Source organism: Filicampus tigris, chromosome 18, assembly GCF_054856515.1.
Source record: "Filicampus tigris isolate MCC_2025a chromosome 18, RoL_Ftig_1.0, whole genome shotgun sequence".
Classification (NCBI taxonomy): Eukaryota; Metazoa; Chordata; class Actinopteri; order Syngnathiformes; family Syngnathidae; genus Filicampus; species Filicampus tigris.
Window position 1 is genome coordinate 7,085,832 of NC_141234.1, and position 21,955 is coordinate 7,107,786.

General features: G+C 42.1%; 2 protein-coding genes across 6 annotated transcripts in view; both read left to right on the plus strand.

Annotated features, from left to right (window-relative positions):
* The first annotated feature begins 301 nt into the window (after positions 1–301).
* dennd3a (DENN/MADD domain containing 3a) lies at positions 302–18,194 on the plus strand. 4 transcript variants are annotated; one of them, XM_086015113.1, is made up of 31 exons: positions 514–2,987; positions 3,119–3,212; positions 3,304–3,360; positions 3,426–3,459; positions 3,536–3,671; positions 3,749–3,864; positions 3,943–4,073; positions 4,142–4,253; positions 4,594–4,713; positions 5,540–5,638; positions 5,725–5,844; positions 5,927–6,042; positions 6,113–6,268; positions 6,474–6,570; positions 7,079–7,182; positions 7,619–7,824; positions 7,903–8,062; positions 8,131–8,287; positions 8,385–8,601; positions 9,117–9,196; positions 10,170–10,349; positions 10,420–10,590; positions 10,715–10,844; positions 10,942–11,049; positions 12,369–12,466; positions 13,586–13,740; positions 14,237–14,303; positions 14,518–14,590; positions 14,676–14,794; positions 14,996–15,133; positions 16,198–18,194. In XM_086015113.1, exons 1-31 carry the CDS (start codon positions 2,915–2,917, stop codon positions 16,390–16,392), a joined length of 3,819 nt encoding a protein of 1,272 aa, XP_085871239.1. In that variant the 5' UTR covers positions 514–2,914; the 3' UTR covers positions 16,393–18,194. The 4 variants fall into 4 exon arrangements, with proteins under 4 accessions (XP_085871240.1, XP_085871242.1, XP_085871239.1 ...); XM_086015114.1 differs by lacking the exon at positions 514–2,987 and adding an exon at positions 302–499 and having other exon boundaries at positions 3,304–3,459; XM_086015116.1 differs by lacking the exon at positions 514–2,987 and adding an exon at positions 302–499 and having other exon boundaries at positions 3,304–3,459; positions 3,539–3,671.
* A 1,534-nt stretch (positions 18,195–19,728) lies between these two features.
* Positions 19,729–21,955, plus strand: part of slc45a4a (solute carrier family 45 member 4a) — a 33,985-nt gene continuing 31,758 nt past the window's right edge. The window contains exons 1-3 of one of the 2 annotated variants that reach the window (XM_086014211.1): positions 19,729–19,939; positions 20,292–20,353; positions 20,572–20,627. The gene's annotated coding sequence lies outside the window, so the exon portion shown is untranslated. The remainder of the gene's footprint in view (positions 19,940–20,291; positions 20,354–20,571; positions 20,628–21,955) is intronic. The other variant, XM_086014209.1, reaches the window with a different exon arrangement.

The following is a 21,955-nucleotide window of genomic DNA, read 5'->3' on the forward strand; positions in this document are numbered from 1 at the left end:
GGATTAAATGTTACTGTGAAAAACGCATGGAGGCCAAACGCATACAACAATCCAATTAAAACCGTACCGTAATTGCGGCCGTAACTGAGCGTGGCTTTTGACGTTCGTAGCCTTCAAATGCCCTGCGTCGTAAAGCGAGGTCCTGCACGTCTCGAATGAAACGAAGCATTGATTATATACGTAATCTACAGCAGGTGGCGCCATTGCAACGTTCAGATCTCCTTTTATCCCGGAAACCAACTAGGAAGTTGCTTTAATGTTGAAACGCCTACCCAGATGTACATTGGACATTACAGTGACTTTCACATTTCCGCCGGCAAAACGTTTTTTGGGTTTTTTTTACGTTTGCGTCACTCCATTGAATTCACTCACTCTAGCGTGTGAGCGCGACAAATTGCTGCTGTTTCCAAGTTTGGGTTGCGTTCGTGCTCGAAGATTTAGAAACAGCCGCGGGATTATGTGGAAATTTCATCTTGTCTGTAGAAATGGCTAATTGAGGGTAAGTGATTTTTTTTTAAATGATTTTTTATACGTTGTAACTAGGCGTCACTCATGCCTACTGTCCTGCCATTCACGACTACTGCACAATGGTTCATTTACTGACTATAACTTAATTGAATGCAACTAACTTAACAAGTTGACAATTCCAATTTAGGAGAAACATGACAACGGTATTGTGCTTTCTTTTATGTATACTTTAATGTTAACTTTATGTACATTATTGTTTTATTATGACGCCTTTGTTTTGCGCCTCCTTGGCCAGGTCACATTTGAAAACAACACACCTGTCATGGCTTTTTATTTTCTGGTAAAATGATTTTTTTTATTAACAGTTGCGTTCGGCTGAAACGGCTTCCTTTGTGTTTTTAACTGTTTTAACATATTAAAACGGGCTTAAAATAGACTATTTCAATAGTCATAGAAAATACCAAAAACCACGGCCTAATTTAATGCACCTGTTTCTTAGGAACAGCGACATATGTCCTCTGCTCACTTTGACCCGTTACACAAAAGTGTCAAATCACAATAAAGACTGTGTTTAAATCATTACTCGCCAATATTTATATTTGGTTACACTACCCTTATGGGTCAAATTTAATCTTTTTTTTTTTACCTTGCGGAGGAATAAAAATCCTGTACTCTGAACTGTACTTTAAACAGGCCGTTCTTTTGTACCATAAATGTATATTTTTCTTGGACAGTGGTTGGTTACAGTGTTCATTTGCAAATGTTTCCTGCAAAAGCATGCATACATGCTGGTTTTTAAATGATCATGGAAGACTCCCAAAACATTGAAAGAGTAAAACAGCATAAGAATGATCATAAGATGTTTAACATAAGGGATAGTAGTCATACAGAGGTCTTAGAAGGATTAGTAGTCATACAGAGGTCTTGGCCCTTGTCAAATCTGACCCTGATCATACTTTGTATGCATGGAAAATGAATTAAAAAAAAAAAAACTAAATTACAGTTAAATAGATTTTGTGTTGAATATATCACAAATGTCCCCCCTTCAAATAGTAACAATTAAATAAAAGAAGTAAGGTAAATATCCCCCCAAAATGATGTATTTTCCTATTTTGACCATATTTCCCAATTCACTTTCACTTTGTCCACCACTTCCATGTGGGACTTCAGCTTGTCACAAGTGTTATATCAGTTCTTTAAAATACCAGACGAGAAGATATGAGGCCAAACTTGTTTTGTCCCCGTCACTCCCACTATGCTCAGCTACATTGCTATTGGTGAGTTTAGTTTCTTTTCTTATCTTTCCTTTTCTGTTCTTGTCTGTTCTGTTCTGTTCTTTTCTTGTTTTTAATTAAGGGGGAGGTAGTAAAAGCCAAATAAGTAAATGTGAACTTGATAAGGTATCCCAAGTTCAGTATGGTACAATGGTACCTCAACATGTTTTTCCTTACATGAGAATATTTTTCAACTAAATTCCTGGGTGATTTTGGACCAGCTGGAAACTCATTGCAAAGACAGAACTGGTAAACAGGAAAATGTGGTAACTGTCCATCGTCACAGAAGTAAACCAAAGTAACAAGGACTTTTGTAACTTCCCTTAATCATGGACATACAGCAAAACAAATCGGACCAGCTGGTCTTTACCACTCGCTAGAGTAAGCAACTAACCATTCTTTGTATCAGAATCACATCTGCATTTTGTTAAGGGTTTTTGCTTTGATGTCTTGTTCCCACAAACACTTTAACAAACCTCGTAGGGGGTGATTTAAGTGTGCGTTTCCATGACACTCTCAGCTGGAGGCCGGAATGGACGAAAGAAAAAAACTTTTTGAAGGTTAAGGAAAAGACAGACGGAGCTAAGAAGACAAAAAAAAAAAGAGGTCAAGAGAGAAAAATTGAAAGGTTGCTAATCGTGTGTTGAAGTGAGCTTTTTGCTTGTAGCTCGACCTAATTCAAGTCAGATGTTTGGCTGCCGCAAAATTCTCTTCTTAACTTTGATTAGGGCAGCATAGTGCAAAGTCTGAGTCGCAGATGTTTACTTCTGTCACAAGTTCTGTTCAAAGAAGTTCACTGCTGTTAAACCTAGCTACAAACTACATTCCCATCTGCTGGCGCACACGTCACTCACCAGGCCAGGCACTGCCTTTTAAAGCCACACACATTCAAGGTAAGTATGGTGCCTCCAATTGGACAAAAATAATACCTAATCACATGCTTATTTTCCATTGGTATGATTGTTTGATAATGCAAAATAAAATGTCATCCATGTACTCGATTCATCGATACACGATAAGCTGAAAACTTTCGTTATTCTTATCGGTGCAAGTTGAGAAGCATTTTTCCTGAAAATGGCAAGCGAAGCCTGTGTGGATGTCTCGGAGTTCATCTGGAGGAAATTTGACAAAAGGGATTTGGATGAATACCAAAATGTGTGTGTCACCACATCATGGAAGGATTGTGCCGGCTTTTAATTGGTTCGCTTTGGAGCCGCTCATGCACACACGTTAACGGGAACCTGAGTGAGTCACGTTTTTATCATCGCGCAGCACACACCATTCAGGGAGGTCTGTTGGCTTCATGGTGGGACGTGGTAAACGTTTGACTAACTATGACTGTGATGTCATCTCCATGACTGTTGTGTTGCTTTCAGTGCATGTGTTGCAATGGCGGAACTACCCTCGGGACTCTTGGAGGCATGCGTGGTGGTTGGAGCCTCCAGTGATAAGCTCAGAGACGTGTATCAGGTATTCATTGTCAGGAAAAAAAAACACTTTTTTTTTTAAATTTATTTTTTTTAATTCTGCAATACATTCTCCTTTTTTTTTTTTTGACCAGCTTCATCAACAGAATGCATTTGTGGAGTTTCCCCTTCTGGATGCAGAAGTCCTGCAGGTCCATGTCCCACCTTTTGTCTCCAAGGAGACCAATTCCAGTAATGTGATTGGTCCTTCCTTTAGCCGTGTGCAGCGGCGGAGAAGCTTCATCAAGAAGGTATTTGGGGACTTTGTAAGTGCCTTTTTAAATTTTTTTTTTTGGAATGTTTACAACCATTTGGAACCTCTTATAGAAGAGGCGGGATCGTGCTCTGGACTCCACACATAACGGGGAAGTCGCCAATCATTCGGAGGTTTCCTCAGCAACGGAAGACATCAGCGTGCCAAAGGATCTGGACCTCATCGCGTTGCCCCAGCTCTGTTTTCCCGGTACATCTGTCTGATCTCTGGCATGTATTTTTTTTTTGTTAAAAATCATAATATTTTCACTTATTTTTGTTGGTCAGGTGGTCTTCAATTGGCCAATGAGCAGAGAGAAGATGTGTATCACTTCCTGGTTTTTACCGACCTCTTGGGGAACCGAACTCATGGAGTTGTAGCGCAGTACTACAGAGCTGTACAGGTAGATGCATGTTCCGAGATGTGTTTGGTTCGTTGACAGGTGCTTTCACGTGCTCCTTTCTGATTGGCCGTTGCTCAGCCCTATCAGGAAGCCGCCATCCAGAACGGCCATCGGTGGATTTCATCGAAATGCCGTCTTTTCACGCCCGTCGCCGTGTGCGTCATTTCCAAGTTCCCCTACTACAACGCCTTAAGGGACTCCTTGTCGTGGTAATGGTTTGGAGATTTCCCATTTTGGAAAGGCGACCGACTGATGCGTCTTTTTTCCACTCTTTTAGTTTGCTCGTCCAGTTGCGGCTTGCGAGACAAGCCGACTTAGCGGAAACCGTGAAGGAGTTTTCCGTCAAGTTGTCCCTCGTCCCATTACCGCCTCCTGGACAACTACATGTGGTCAGAATTATTTCTTTCTTTATTTTTATGTAGTTCTAAAAATAATGTGAGGATGCTTCATTTGCTGGTATAAATTCAACCAGAGCGGCGTAGCTTCATTAAATATTAACATTGTGAAGTCATCATGTATCAAGAGTCTACTGACACTAAATAAAAACCCATCTCCACATAATATAAGAGAATCTTTAATACTGAGAACCGATCTCAACGAGACCGCACACTGAAACACTTTTTATGTGCACTGCTGTTTTGGTTAGCAATGGAGTTGAAGTTGGCCACTATTTGAATAAATGCATGTTAGTTGATTGTTCTTCATACACCATCTGTCTGTGTGTGTCAGTCCTTTAGCCTGCGTCCCTTGCTGGTGGTTCTTCCATCCAGGGAGGACCAGGACGGCCCCATCATCGACGTGGACTTGCACCTGCCTTTGCTGTGTTTCTCGCACACAGCACTCCTCCAGGTAACACTCCCGGACGTTTGGCTTTCCTCTTTTGCACTGCGATTGCTCAACATACAAAGCAGACACGCATGTGTTTGTTTACACAAGTCCGGCCAGAGTTTGAACTTTAATGTAGCACTCCCCAACAGGGAAAGCTAGCGAATAAATGTACTTGATTGTTTTAAGTATTATGCTCCCTGAATGTCCTGAACTCCTGTTTCATCATCGATCTTATATTGATACATAAAATATAGATAGACATAGAGTAACTTTTTCTTTCTTTTTTTTTTTATTTTTCTTTTTTTTAATATAAATATGTTTGTATTTACAAGCAGGCATAGCAGTTGACCTGCTAGGACAAAACCAAAAATTCCCCAAATGTTCTTTACAATAATATGTTCTATGCAGCCCCACTCATCTAAACTTGATATTCTGAATAATATTGTGTTTGCGGAATACAAATTAAGTAGTAAAATCCACCTGTTTTTAGCCATCTCGCGGCCATTTTGTCATTCGCTGTCGACTAAAAAGGACATCACAGTTGCTCAGGTAGCAACCAATCATGGCTCACCTGTCTTCTGAAGCTTAGCCGTGATCAGCTGAGCAACTGTGATGTCATTTTCGGTCGACGGCAAGTGACAAAATGGCCACCGCTGCGATGGCGAAAAACGGGTGGATTTTGCTGCTTAATTAGTATTCATTCAGAATATCAAGTTTAGACTAGTGGGGCTGCATAGAACATATTATTGTAAAGAACATTTCGGGGTTGGCTTCCCTCTTGTAAGTTTAAAAAAAAAAAATTAAAAAAAAAACACCCCCATGACTTTTTGTCGTTGTTGTTGTTTAGATCTTGTCCTGCCTCCTCCAAGAACAACGGCTGGTCTTCTTCTCATCTGACTGGGCCAGACTCACCCTGGTTGCCGAGTGCCTCTTGCTTTATCTGCAGGTCAGTCGCGGAGGAATGTCACACTGGCGGCGTTTTTCGGAATCATCTCCCTCTCTTATCTCGCTTCTTTTTCCGTCCCGATGCAGCCCCTCACCTGGCAGCACCCGTACGTTCCCGTGCTTTCTCGAGGAATGCTGGACTTCCTCATGGCGCCCACGGCCTTCCTGATGGGCTGCCACATAAGTCATTTTGAAGAAGTGGCTGCGGTGAGCACACAAATTTGTCATTCAGCACACTGAGGAACTTTGTGACATTTTCAACGTAACATCTCTCACTGTTGAAATCCAGGAGACAGAAGATCTTATCCTGGTGAATATCGACGATGGTATCGTTCAGTCATCCTGGGCCGACGTCATCGACATCGCCACGATTCCTCTGAACGCAGCGGATTGTTTTATTTCAAGGTAACAACATAATATATTGATGTACAACTGCTTGGTCCTCAAATGGCTTTGTGTGTGCGCGCCGATTCAGAGCCGAGTCGCTCCAGTTTCACTACGACTTGGAGCTGTGTCACCGGGGATCGGCCACCGATGCCATCGGCCTGCAAGCTCAGCGGCGAGTCTGGCAAAGACGACTCAACAAGCAAATACAAAACATCTGCCTGGAGCTCTTGGTCAACATCTTCAGGCATGCGTGTACCGTATGTCGTATGTTTAGTGTTGTCAAGTACAAATGAAATCAAAAAACACAATGATTCCATCGGTCCAGTTTTAATTTACTTGTACAGTATTTGAAGGGGACATACTTCTACTTCTAGTTTCTTCCATGTCCAAAGTAAGTATTTGTCGTCGTCTTAAAATGATTAAAATATCCATTGTGTGTCTTCTATCAGAGGCGTGCAGGACTTTCTAAACCACGAGCACAGAGTTTTTAACAGTGAGGAGTTTTTGCGGACCAGGGAGCCAGCGGACCAGCCTTTTTACAAGAAGGTACACTTTCAATGACACATGCATATCACATCAACAAATCCAAAAAAGCGGAAATCAACCCAAACATATATTTTTTTAAGAATAACCTTCCCAGCAGGCCCACGAGTTGAAACAGATCATTTTGATTAATAGTGCATTTGTGGAATATGAGTTAAGCAGCAAAATCCACCGGTTTTTAGCCCTCTCAGGGGGCGGCCATTTTGTCATTTCTCTGTAGACTGAAGATGACATCACAGATGCTCAGGTAACGACCAATCATGGCTGACCTTTTTTCTGAACCTGATCCCTGAGTAGTTGTGATGTCATTTTTTCGTAAAAACAAGTGGATTAACTCTTATTCCACAAACAAAGTATTTATCAGAATGCCTCGTTGCAACTAGTGGGCTAGCATAGAACATATTCTTGAAAAAAATATGTTTGTGTTGACTTCTGCTTTAATGCCAGCACTGATCCTTGCTGTTTTTTTGTTTTTGTATTAATTGTGTGTGTGTGTGTGTTCTGCCTTCAGGTTTTAGACACTCACATCTTTCACTCATTCCTGCGAGACAGGCTCAACAGGAAACAGGACAGCTTCAGTCGCATGGATCAGAACACGCGCAACCTTGCGCACAGGTATGTTCTGCAGTGATCCCAACACCGTGGGACCAAGCAACGATAATGGCAGTGCAATTACAAACTCTTTGCATATAAAGTCGCACACAGGCACAGGAAACGCGCCTTGCTTACTGCTCCAAAATCCAATTTTAGCTTCCTATTCTGAAAAATATTTAGTCAGTCGTGCTTTTTGGCAACTTCCTGACTGCGTGTTGTAGATAAAACCTTGTGGGTGGTGCTAAGGAGGAGTTTTATTAACGGGAGCATTTAAGTTAAGATCTTTGCAATTTTACAAGAAACAATATAATTTAATTAATGATGGAGTATTTGATGACATGGGCATTTTTGGGTTAGACATTTTGGAGTATTTCATAGTGCGAGATATACCGGTACTTGTTTTTACAATTGGCTGATCAAATAAAGTAAAGCACACTCGACCGCCATCATTCTGCAGGAGTCGCGGCGTGACGGATTCGCCACGCCGTCCGCCCATGTCCGAGCTGTCCCGCAACGGCTACAGCAGCTACACCAGCCCGGACAACCGCCTGAGCAAACGCCTGGGAGCCAGCATGCCCAACCTGGACCAGTCGGTCCACGAATCTTTCACCGTCATCAGCCCCGTTCGGCCAGCTTCCCTCCGCAAAATGACCCCCGACATTGGTGTGTGCGCGTGCAGACCACAAAACTGTTATAAACTCAAATCGACTGATGAGTTGTTCCCTCTTTATCCCGCTCCAGGGTTAAAGTTTCACCAGAAAGCTGTGAAAGTTTTCCGCCTTCCCGAATTCCCCCCTCCTCTGGCATATCAATATGTCCAAAATTATTATTCGGAAATGGTTGCAAACCTGGGCAAGGCTATAAGCGTGACTCCTCCTGATGAATCTGCTCTGCTGGCCAGGTAACGAGGAAACACACGCACCTTTGTTGACATGATTGCAATTCCTGATGGATGCCTCTTTTGTGCAGGTATCATTACCTGCGCGGTTTGGTCAACACAGTTTCAAACAGACGTCTCAGCGCTTTAGAGGACTTCCAGAGTCTTTATAAGACAGACTCCGACATCTTTCCTTTGCAGATGGTTAAATCTCTTGTGGACTCGTTGCCAGAAGCTGAACGTTTGCAGGTCTTTGATTCATGCTAATCCGCTATTTTTTTTTCACTATTTATAACAATTCCCAGATGGCCTAATAAAATGTAAGCGTAATTTGGGTTTGTCGCAGGCGGAGAGGCGGCCCGAACTGAAGCGCCTCATCGTCCGCCTCAAGCGGGACCAGGAGCGCGAGCGACACGACAGCAAGCAAGAGGAAGGCGCCGTAAAACGCTTCCAGCTGCCGAAAAAGTACATGCAGCTGGATGAGTTCGTCAAGTGCGTCCAGGAATCCGGGATGGTGAAAGACCAGGGGACCATTTATAGGCTTTTTGATGCACTAACTGTTGGTAAGTGCGACGTAAAACATCACATTTCTCCTGTTGCATTTATTTATTTTTTTTTCCAGAAAGGGAGACTTTAATACCAGGGGATATTTTTCTTTATTTCCTTTACACTACATTACACAAGAAAGGCTTGGGGTGTATTGTAAAGCACTGCCACTGTGACCTGATGGCATTCCTGTGAGTGATTAGAAGGCGAAAATAAGAGATAAGAGAGACCTGGAGACGGTAAATATTTTTCAAGCAGTGGGGGAGCCATAAAAGGTTCAACATCCCTGCAACTCTTTTCCTTTGCGTCCTGTTTATTTGGACGGCCCGTTAAAGCTGCAATTGATTGCTTTTTGCACTGTAATTCATCCTCAGGATGTCAGCTGCTGTTTGCTGGAACAGAACTGCCTTTTTTCCTCATCAACCTTCATAATGTTGATATGGCTTTTGTTTTACGACATGATGTGTTATAATGACAAAGAAAGAAATGAGTTGCAAGATGCTAGTGTTTCTGTTGTTGTTGTTCATTTCAGGGCATCAGAAGCAGGTTGGCCCTGATTTGTTTCGCGTTTTCTACACCATCTGGAAAGAAACTGAGGCTGAGGCACAGGAGGTGTGTATCCATGATCTTAAAGCGAAAAAGTCAACCCCAAAATGTTCTTTACAATAACATGCTCTATGCAGCCCAACTAGTCTAAATACGTCATTCTGATTGATATTTTGTTTGTGGAATATGAGTTAGCTCGTAAAAGTCACACGTTTTTGTCCACCTCAGGGGGCAGCCATTTAGTCACATGCTGTCGACTGAAAATGACATCACAGTTCACGACTCAGCTTCAGAAAACAGTTGAGGCGATGTCATAATCAGTCGACAGCAAGTGACAAAATGGCCGCCGCCTGAGAAGGGTAAAAACGGGTGGATTTTGCTTCTTAACTCATATTGCACAAACACAATTGTAAACAGAATGCCGTGTTTAGACTAGCGGGGACGCATAAAACATAGTATTGTCAAAAAAATGTTTGGATTGACTTTCCTTTTAAGAAGGAGACAAATTATACATTTGTTTTTCCCAATTGAAAATAGTTCCCAGTTGTCTTAACAAAAGGTCGCTGTAATTCTTGGGTCAAAATAGACAAAGGAGGAATCTTTTCCGAACCAGCTGCGAACCAGAATGTGTTCAATGGGTGGGCCTGGAAAAATCAGGGTGGGCCTAAATAGTTCTCTCACTGAGCACAATCCTGCTGTCCCGACACATCGTATATTCATAAAATGACAAACTGAATAATATGAAGTTCATACCTTCCTTAGACAACCACAATTATGCCATGCTTAATATTCAATAAAATAGAAAACAAAAAGAAACGCAAATTTTAAAAAATCATTTGATTCATTAAAGATTGAAAAATATCAATTTTTTTCATGAATCCCACTGGGTGGGCCGTCTGTCAATCTGGATGGGCCTGGGCACACCCAGGCCCACCATTAGCTCCGCCTCTGTTATGTCCCCTTTCAGTAACCTCCAATATCAAGTACTGGAGCTGTACTACGATGCTAGACCAAGTCGTTGTGTTCTTTGTTATTCCAGGTATGCTTGCCTGCATCTGTGTTGGAGCACATCGAACCCAGCGAGTGCGTCTTCAAGCTGTCCTCCTCGGTCAAGACGAGCCGCGGCGTGGGAAAGATCGCCATGACCCAGCGGCGGCTTTTCCTGCTTACCCACGGGCGGCCCGGCTACGTGGAGGTGGCGCAGTACAGGGATTTAGAGGTACCAGAAGAAAGCTTATGACAGCCATGTAACAACACTCCACATGTTGAACTTGCGATTCTCCCCGCAGGAAGTCAAAGTGTCCTCGGCTCCTTTCTTGCTCCTGCGAATCCCCAGCTTGAAGCTGCGCGTGCGGGGCAGGAAGGAGGCCTTTGAGGCCAATTTGAAGACGGAGACGGAACTCTGGAACCTGATGGTCAAAGAGATGTGCGCTGGACGTGACATGGCCGACCAGCACAAGGTAGCGCCCAATGAAGAGTGTGTGTACATACTGACTTAATTCCCTTGAAGACAACAAACTATACTTTGTGTTTACACACACAACTTTACGACAACCTGTTCAACCAGCGGTTGTTTGTTTGCAGGACCCCCAGTACATGCAGCAGGCCCTGACCAATGCCTTGCTCATGGACGCAGTAGTGGGCAGCCTTCAGAGCAGCAAGGCAACTTACGCCGCCTCCAAGCTCGCTCACTTCGATCGCATCAAGATGGAAGGTGGAGCAAAAATGATCCAGTTCACTTCGCAATGGAAAACAAAACTGTTTTCCCAAACGTTTTTTTTTTTTTTTTTTTTTTAAATATGTTGCTCCAGTGCCAATGATGGTTCCCAGGACGACCGCCGAGACGCTCAAGCACAAGATTAACCCTTCGCTGGAACTGGCGGCGCCTCGTGCCATTGACGTTCTTCTCTACACGCCAGGTAACTGGCACAAAACACTGCCTCCACTGCTGACTCAGTGTCGCCATGAAGTCGATTAGTTTGTCATAAAGACACCCATAAAACATTGTCATTTTTTCTGGTGTGTTCTGCATGACATATGATTTGATGTTATGTCAATTATTCGAAAGCAAACATGGGTTTCCAAACATTGCAAGCTGGAGCATGGAGCTAGCTTCCTTTGCTTAGCGTAGCTGACGAAACAAGAAGGCCTCACGTTGGTGGAATAACAATAGCATTTTAGGTTGATTATTTGTGTTCCATTCATATTCTGAAAATCCTGTTATGTTGCAGATCAATTAAAAAAAATTGAGAAAAAATATTTGAAAAAGGAAAAATTGGTGATGCTTGCGGGTATGTAAATTCTCAAGGATGTTCTTCAGTGAGCATGTGGTGCCACTTAAGACGTCCTTCTGGCGGCCGGCTAACTCAGCGACTGAGTACTTCCTGTCGCGTTGGTGGAAAGAACAAACGTGAGCATTGAGACCAGGGCCGTCAGCCTCTCCTCTCGCCCCGCTCTGGTTTGAATGTAGGTCACTGAGTTGAATTCCTGGCGCTCGGCCACAGCGCTCCCTCTTCTCCTGTCAAATAGCTTCCTTTCACTCTCTTCTCCACCTTCTTTTTCAAAATAAACACCTCTGGGGTCTTGAGTACAGGATTCTGACCGTTAGCTGAAGCCGGGTGGGGTTGGACTACTGCAAATATTTCCATTCGTTGTTCAAGGAGGACATATTTAGAATTCAAAAGTGGTTAGGTCTGTCTGTGGTGGTGGTTCGCACGCCTTGTTCGGTATACGAAACAAAAACTCTTCAATTGCTATACCGGGGGTTCAGTGGAATAGGAATGGGTACACTTCGGTACACGAAAAATGGTCATGGGTCAATGTGCCCCATTGCATGTTTAGTCATTGTGGGTGTTTTCACATATATTTATTTATAGCGGGTCAATTTGACCCGCAACGTAACTCTCAACCATCATGTTGTTTGTTCCTTTGATGCATCAAAAAAAAAAAAAAAAAAAATCCTGGGTCAATGTGACCTTCTGCATGTCTCGTCATTCTAGGTCTTTTCAATTCAATTCAATTCAAAAGTAATTTAAAAAATATGCCACAGTAAAAATAAGGCCAGCACAAGAAGTTGCCTTTCCTCTACACTTGTTTTTAGTGGATACATTTGACATGTCACAGAACAGGGTTGACTTAAAACATAACATCTCATTCATAAACCCCGACAGTTGTTGGTCACACATTGGTGGCAAAAAATATGGTGAAATAACTCTGTGTGTGTGTGTGTGTGTTTTAGGTCAGTTGTGGGTGTCTACATCTGGTGGCAAGGTGATGGTGTTTGACGCTTCCAGCTGGTCCCTGACGCACACTTGTCAAGTCGGCAACGCGAGACTGGTAAAACAGCGAAAAAACATACAAAATGCAATGAAACTATGGTGTCCCCGAAACACTGTATACACAAAAATGCTCGAATGGGTAAAGCTAAACGATGTGGAGTGAAACACTTTCACCAACTCTGAAACATGTTTGTAAATGGAAAGCAATGTCCATATAACAAATTCCTCATGTTGTTTGGCCTCCGTGTGTACAGAGCACACCCTTGTTACCGGGCAGACTAGCGTGGTTCAACAGCCACACGCATGCCACTGACATCGGCCACGCATAAACCAGTTTTCCTCCCATTAACTTTGGCTCCTTTGCTGGCCTCTCTCTTAAACATATTTCATGCCTCAACGGTGTTTGTTTCATCAGTGAGCTGTTCTCGCTGACCTTAAGTCACATGAAATATGTTACCTCGGCGCTTTCCCATGCACACACGGTTACGTTTGCATGACACCTCATTAAACTGCAAAGTAGATCATTCATCTGTGTTTCAGTTGAGCTATTTCATAGGCCAGGAGAGTCCAAAGTCCGACAAGGCACATTTAACCCCCCTGTTATGTTGCGGGTCAAACTGACCCATTTAATTAAAAAAAATGAATAAATAAATAAAAAAAAATTTAAAAAAGAAGGGCAGTAATAAAATGTTCAAAGTAGCTTTTCGGTATGAAACTTCGAATAACTGATTGTTGTGTAAATTGCTGTCAACTGTCACAGCTGTAGGAACTACTTTCAGGGGTGTATCATTAATCATATTCACTGTTATTGTCCAGTCTGTGGTTTTTCATTCTGAATTAGATTCAGATACTAAAAAAGACCAGCCTGACTAATTAGTTTTTTTTTGTAAGACACATGTTATGCAATAATGCCCCAGACTTTTCCTGAGGCACCATTTGAGTCATGATCCCACCCCCACGCCCCCAAAATCCCAATAACCATTGTTTGAATCTCAACAAACAGTTGTCCGTTAAAAGTAGCAATGTAATGGAATTTTACACCAAATGTTGAATGACAATCATGGTTGCCATCTAGTGGAGACATTGAGGAAGTGAGAAAATGAGCTGTCATCCACTGCAGAACTCAGGTGCCGTTTGTATAACGAAGCTCATCGTTCGCGTCATTGTGTTGGTTCAGAACTGCATGCTGGCCGTGGACAAAGACCAAGTGTGGATGGGCTCGGAGGATTCCGTCATCTACATCATCAGCATGGTGGCCATGGTCTGCAACAGGCAGCTGACGGATCACAGGTCCGAGGTGACCGGGCTGGCTCTCGACACGGAAAAATACAGGTGAACCTGCAGGCAACACAATATTGTTGGAAAACTGCTCAAAATTAAAAAAGAAAAATAAAAAAAATAAAAAAATAGTGCTGTCAAACGATAATTTTTCAAAACTAATTAATCGCAAAATTTTGCATAAATTAATCGCGATTAATCATATTTGTCAACTACATTTTTTTACAAAGCTCAGAACCAATATTTACTTCAGTAAAATCTTGGCATTAATATGGAAAAAAATAAAAGTGTATTTTGATTCAAAGACTGTTCTAATCGCTTTCTTTGATCCTTGAATACGATCATTTGGAGCATAGTGTTTTACTATATTAGGTGTCTTGCATTGGAGCCTTTCACATGAGCTTGATTTGATTCCTGGCCAGTGGCCCGATACGCAAACCAATTTCTCAATTTGAACGTACCTCACCTAATTACTTTAATGTGGAATTTGGAATGATGCAAATACAATCTACTATTTGATTAATGCCATCATCATTGTATTTTCTTTTAGTCAGAAGGTGGCGTACTCCTGCAGCGCGGAGGGAACCGTCATGGCGTGGGATGTTTCCACATTGCAGGTCAGTTTTTATCCCAGAAAACCTTTTCAGCTATGGTTTTTCTTTCCTGTGGAACATTTTGAGGTCAGACCTCCTATTACTTAACTGTCTTGAAAGTAGCATGAACATCTTTTTTTTTTTTTTTTTTTTTTTTTTTTAAATGAGAGCCCCCGCAAAAGATTAGGGAGCTTCGTAAAAATCCAAACACAATACACATCCTTTGCCAAACCCTCAGGTGAAGAAGAACTTTCGTCTCTCCTGTGACCGCCTGCACTCAGTGCACAGCTGCAACGTGACTCTGTGGTGCTGTAGGTGTCTCACCGTCACTTTTTTTACGCTCCAAAAAGCCACCGAAGAAATGCATTCGGCACTGTTCTTTGTGACTGCTTCCAGGTTCCAGGGACAGCATCATGGAGGTGTGGAGGAACGGCTCTTTAAAGCATCGTCTGAACCTGCCCGAGCAACACAAAGGCTCTGCAGCGACATTCAGTTCGGTGCTGTTGTTACCTGAGGTAACGCACACGCACACGCACACACGCACACACACCCACACACACACACACACACACACACACACACACATTTCCTCAGGACAGAGGAAGATGGTGGTTGACTTAAAAGTTGTCCTGATTTCCAAGCATTATTCCGCATAGGATATAATGTAAAATGAATGTGTGTGTGTGTGTGTGTGTGTGTATGTGTGTGTGTGTAAGAGGGAGGAGGTGTGGAGCATATGCATTGATTCCGGAGACGTTTGCATTTGGCACACGAAAGATGCGTCGAAGCCCTACCACCGCGTGGCGCTACAGGACTGCACGGGGTGTCACTGCATGATTAAAGTGAAAAACCAGGTGAACACACACACACACACACGCGTGATTAATTATGTTCCAAATGATTACGTATATGGGATTTAAGTTACATAAACATGAGAATTTCTGTTTTTCTGAGAAAGGTTTTACATATGGTGTTTCTCATGTTTGCTCTGATCACTGACATATAATGACAATAATAATGATCATGTTTCGTGTGAAAATCAAGCAAAACATTTCCGAAAATTTGTCAGTCAGCAGTGAAAATAAATTTTTGTTATGCAAAAACAGGTGGGGCACTGATGTCAAAGCACAAACACTACTTTTAGTCACAATCAAAGTAGATTCCGTAAACTGTCAAAGCACACTCATTATTTATTTATTTTTTTCCCCTTGCTTTATTTCAAACATGTAACAAAATAATAAATAAATTAAAAAAAAAACCCTGTAATTTAAAGTGCATAAAAAAAAGACAGACATACATTACATGTTCGAAAAGGAGTAGGGAGAAGTATATGTATACTGATCAACTGTATACTGATATGTATACTGTATATTAATCAAGTAATTGTCAAAAATATTATAATATCTCAAAAACTACAGCAAATTCAAAAAAATATGTCATGTCTCAGCAGCCTAAAATTACCCAGAAACCATTAAACTATCGATGGCATTTGATTTTTTATTTTTTTTTTTTTTTTTTTTTTTTTTTTAGTGTGGCTGTAATTACTTTCTATGGTACGTCTAATTAAAGCAACATTATAAAGCAAGTTACACTTTTTTTTTAACTTTATTTTTATAAATCAACAGTGTGCAAGTGACACTTTTGATTCATAATTGACCTTGTGAAAGGAAAGAAAACACTGGACAATTCAATAAAATCTTTGGATTGTTAAATAGTTTATGTGTGATTGGAGAGCAAACATCTTTGTGCTGGTAAAAGCATATTAATGACGGTTTCAGTCATGCAAAAGCATCGCATTACGAAGGCATCTCAGAAACAGCTGCCGGTGTCTCTGGAGAAAACCCGACCCTTGACCTCAGCCCTATCTAGCAGTTGCGCTCATCCGGGCAGTGACCCAAAATGGCTTCCCTCCGTATAGGTGTGGGTCGGCGGAGTGGGCCGCTCCTCCACTAAAGGGAAGGTGTACATACTGGATGCGGAGCGGCGCCAGGTCCTCAAGGAGCTCCACGGCCACAGCGACAAGGTGACGGCGCTGTGCTCGGCCGAGGACCGCTACGTGCTCAGCGGCGCCGCCAAGCACGATGGGAAGATCGCCATCTGGAAGGTGGAGTAGGACGTGTTGTTTACAACCAGTGACTCCTCGCTCGACGTCTTCACTTACGCACACGCGTGTGGGAAAAACGCAGACTGACGCAGAAAAGCCGTTCAAGCGTCTGCCTTATACCCTCAGTATACACAGTAGTATTACGTGGAGGCTTTTGTAAACCGGCCTGGCCTCCAGCTGCGAATTCATTCCGTTTATTGGAACATTTTATTCTGCTCGTGAGTTTGCCGTTAATGGCGCCACTTTGCCGAAGTGGTCGTAAAGATGGTAAAAGACACTATAAACCTCGCTTGAACCCAGTGAGCCATGAGCTTACACAAGTTATTTACCAGTTATATGTACCGTATTATTTGATTTAATTGCTGCCCGTACAAAGAGGTATTTTCCAAATCTTTCCATGGCACGATGTTATTTAAACTGTATTGAAATGGAATACAGGGATGAAATTGACTTTACAACTTTAGACCTTATTAGCTAGTATATGAGTCAACACTCAAGCATTTAAACTAGGCATTTTTCAGTCTTTTCTGGTTTTACATAAATGACACTAAAAGGAAATTGGAACACGCACAATTTTGCAGCTTTGGAGGTTGTATTAGAGCTGGAACAACGGCTTCTAAAAGCAGCCATTCATTCAACTTTTCTCCATGTTGCATTTCTGTGAAAATGCCACGGAATTCAGGTACAAAGAAATTGACCTGGACTGGTCAACTTTCCGCCTTTGAAGATATTATCAGAATCGTAACAGAGGCCACAGCTGTCATTTTTCATCTTGCCATTTTCCCTGGGACGAAATCAATTTTATGCCAGCCAGCATTTTTCGGACTTTTTTTTCATATCGCTTTTCTGTGTTAATGGCACTGACGTGGAATGCTGGGATGGATATGACCCAGCAATTTTCAACCTTGGCAGGTCGTAACAAATCCCTATAAAAAGACATTTCATCTTGCTGCTTTTCTTGAACACGGAACGGCGGACACAATTTACACCTTCAAATGAGTTCCGCGATGCCAGGAAGTGGTTGTGACGTAGAATACTCACCACGCACTTCTTTTGCCCTGTTGTGTTGAAAGCAATTGTCCCAGTCGCAGACGCCTGCGTTTTGTTATCCAACAGTTACTGCAATCCCGCCTTTGCGAGGTTTTGTGTAAAATGCAGCATTTGCAATACAGCAATTTTGCGGGAGTCTGTGTATAAGAGTGCTGTTGTTGCTATAGCCGTATTTTCCCGAGCAGCCTGGACAAAGAGCCCTGTAGTTCAAAAAGGAACATTTCCGATAAATGGCATGGTCATCTTGACACTTTTTCATTTTACCATCACCTGGCTTTTTTTTTTTAGAATTTACCTCACTTCTGTATAAAAGGAACAAACATGGACTGGTATGGACGCAATTGACCCCACGGAGGTCGTGTCAGGGTCAAGTGAGTTCTGTGTGAAAGGTAAAGTCAGATGAACTCGAACGTTGTTTTTGAGGGATCCTCATGAGAATGTTTTCATAAGTTTTTCAATCCCTTACTTATATGAAGGAAATCAAAAGAATCATATAAAAACAAACAACAAAATCACTTTAAGGTCATAAGATGCCTCAAACATGTTTATAACTCACTATTTAATCTATACTGTAGATCAATAGGCATTTTTATTGTGTTCTGTACATTGCATTTTTTTAATTGCAAGATAATGGCACTTCCTGTTTTGGAGGAAGACATTTAACACATTTGTACTGTTGTTGTTTTTTAATGTGATGCTTTGTATGAAAGTGTACAAAACGTGAGTTTTTTCCACAGTAAACGCATATTGTATATTGTCAACACTTTTTAAAACGTGCGTTTGTTCTTTGTCCACCACATTCAGTTGCCACTTTCTACCAGAGGAGGGTGCTGCTTATGTGGTTAAAAAAAAAAAGTGACGCCTCCCTGCTGGGGGAAACATTGGATATTGTCCAAAGAAATGTTTATCTATGTGTGCCGTTTTTGTCAAGTATACGTTAGAATTATCAAAATGCAGGATCTATTTTAATCATTTTATAAAAGATTAAATTACATAATATTACCCCCACATGAACTTCTTCACTTGGCAGCTAGGCTGGGTGAAGAGCTGCCATTTTTGAGCTGGACTACTATCTAAAAGGTAAGCAGAGCTGCATGGAATTTTGTTGGATGTACACAGTAGTGTTAACATCGTCGTTAAGTTTCTTGATTGCACTGTGAAGTTGTCAACAATGTTGGAGTAAAGTTGTTGCGCTTGTCTGCTGCATGCACCACTTGCACAGATCCATTCACCTATTGACAAGTGTATGATGCGCTGCCTCCATGAGAGAAAATACATTCATTTTTTAGCACCCAAACACACACACAAGTGAGCTGTAATTCTCACGACGAAAGCATGTCACAGACATGTTAAGACACACTTGGGAACTGTTCTAAAGTAAAGGAAAATGCAGATTTTGCCTCCACACAAAAAATCTCCTGTTTTTCTCGCCTTTGGCTCATTATTGCGTCGCATAAAATTGCCTAAAGCCGTTTAATCCCACACCCCTTCGCTGGTCTAGTAAGATAAGAAAGGGTTTCTGTTTCTCCTGCGACTCTTAAAACGATTCCCATTAATCCAAAGAACATTACTCACATGAGGGGAAGCACAGGTTTACGTGCAAGCACACTGTTGCAGTGTTTGAGAAAAATGAAGAGGAAAAAAAAGACTACCTCGACAACAGTTTGCACTGTTGAACAACAGCACGAGTAACTTCTAATCAGCAAAAGCAATGACAGCATTCAGGAGAAAGGAGCTCATTCCAACAATATATCGATTGTGCACCGACGCTGTTTGTGCAAAACTGTTGCTTGCACTCACTTGACTTCACATAGCAGAGGCCTGCTGCACAGAATTGTGAAATTCTTGTTCCCCACCAAACATTTGCATTGTACTTGCAGTAAGAACTTGTGCTGTCGTAAAATCAAATGACAGCGTGAACAGTCACGCCCACGTGTCATGTGGATATAATAACATCAACATGACGCCGGCTGTTGGATTTACAAGTACAAAGAGAGGTCGGCCCACCAAGAATTTACAGGATCAAAAGACCCCTAATATTTGTTGGATTCATTTAGCCGAAATTTGCTGCTATTTATTTATCATTTCTCAAATAGTTGAATTTATTGTAAATTTTACACTGGGCACATCGAATAGTGATTTATTTGTCCTAATTGATTCATTGTAACATTAGTCATATAACGTTTTATGACGCCTGTGGATAGTCAACTGGCGACAACACGAAGGTTCAAAACTTGCTTGACGGTTGCGAGCTTGTTTGTGTTCCTCCACCAGCTGGCGGCCGGCCCCGCCCCGTTTTATGCAAAGCACCCGTGACGTCGCCGGAAGCCAGCGCGGCGTATGCTTCTTCCGATATTACTTTAAAGACGCATTTGAAACCTTTGCGTTGCAGTTTTAAGAGTCGCGGCCGGCCTGAGCCTTCGCGACGGAAGAGCGGAGCATTGGAGCTTGGTCGACGTACGGAGGACAGCACCACGGAGGCGGGGGCTTGATACGACCCGGCGAGGTGAGCCCGGTGTCCGGCTCGACGGAGCCAGTCGAGCTGCGGGGAGGTAGAGGACCGGGGAGAAGAGTTGCCGTGTGTTTATGTGTGTGTTGGGGGTATCGGAGGGGGGCTTTGTTATGAAGCATTTTGTAGCCGCTGCCGAGGCTCCTGCCGGCGGCTGCAGCATCTCAGGTTGCTGGTGCAGTGGGTGGAGGAAGGAGAGGGGGTAGGGCGAGAGCGGAGCATTTACTGTACAAAAACATTTGCAGAGGCAAACATGTTTTTCCGTGACTGTTTGCAATGACATTGACACTGAACTAAAGGGGATTAGCTGTGTAATTAGCCTCATCTTCATTTGCAACTTCACTGACAGGTAGAAGCAACGAAGTGATTTAGCGAACGGGATGTAGATAGTGATGCATGGACACTCATAAAGTGAGTAATTGCATTTTTGTTTTGCTTTTAACTGTGTGTGCGTGTGTGTCATTTGAATGTAGCCAATTGGCTGCAGAGAATCGATGTTTGCGTGTTGGCAAGCGGTGAAGTGTTTGTGTGTGCCAACTACTGCATTAGAGTGACTGCGCTGCAAAAGCTTGGCAGTCTTGTGTTCTCTGTTTGTTGTCTTACTTCCTTTTGTGTGTGTTTGCGTGCAGGTCCACGACCGCAGCTCGCATGAAACGACATTAATGAAGCTTTCAGAGCCATTTTGGTGAGTTGTCTTATTTTGTCTACTGTATTTCTGCAAAACGGAGCGCTTATATTTACGCACCTGCAGACGGGATGAAGATTTGATGATATCAATCATTACTGCAGTTGATGTCAAGTGAAAGCGCCGTTTAAAACAAATGGACTTAACTTCACCCGAGCGAGTGTCTACATGCGGTTCTCACTGGTGCTGCTGTTTTGGTCAGCAACAGAGTTTAAATGGGTTAACTTTCATAATGTTATTAAGTTAACTTTTCATAATGAGACTATGAACTGGAATGATTGTATACTCAACTGTAGATGTATTGAGGCCACGTTTCGATTCATCCCAAGCATTAATACATGTCTACTGCAGTTTATATGATATTTGAAACAATAACATTTGAAATGTCAAGAAGCAAGTAGCAGACCAGGCAAAACGTAAAAATAAAAAATGCATGTCAGACTCTTCCGGAGGGCTAATCGTCGGTAAAGATGCCACCTCCACATAACTCCACGTCATCTTTGCTGTTATTTGTTTCTTAGCACACCAAAAGTGTTCAGACGTCACTTTGACCCGCCACATTCGTAGTAATCCAAACAAAAATCCATAAGTAAATGAAAACAAATAAAATATGTAAAATAAAGAAAACAACAAACATGAGGCCAACATGATTTTTTTGGGGGGTAGGGGGGGGGGGGGGGGTTAACATGCAGTTTGCGAGATGCACATGCTTGAATTAATCTGTGCTGCTATTCCATGCTTTGACTGATGCTGCTGTTTTGGTTTGCAACAGTTTAAATGACATCATCTATGAAAAGGGAATTACAGTTTCCAACTTTTTTCCCCCCCTAAGGGAAGTTTACTTGTCTTAACACTCCTGTTATGGTGTTTTCTTTAATAAACCAACATTGACACACTGCATATTCAGTCTTCTATCCCCCCAGAAATAATAAAAAAAAAATGTTAAGTGGGAAAAAAAGAAAGAAATGGGCCAGTATAAGAAGTTGTAGCATATATTTTGTTAAAATGTAAAACTTTGCAGTGGGTCAATTTGACCCACAATGTAAGAAGAGGGTTAATTAATACTCATTTATGACGTGGTTTGCAAGACCCCACACTTGAATTCCCCTGAGAAACCTTTAATGTGACTTGACGGGGGCTGCTGTTTTGATGAGCAACCAAGTTCAAATGGGCTCAGCAACTAATGCTAAAAAAAAAAAGATGATTAAAAATAAGTCAATGTAGCACTGCATGTGAGATTGATTTCATATAAATATGTGAAATATATATATACACAAAAATAATAATAATAAGACACATTAAGGATGAGTTTGATCCTTTTTTTGTTG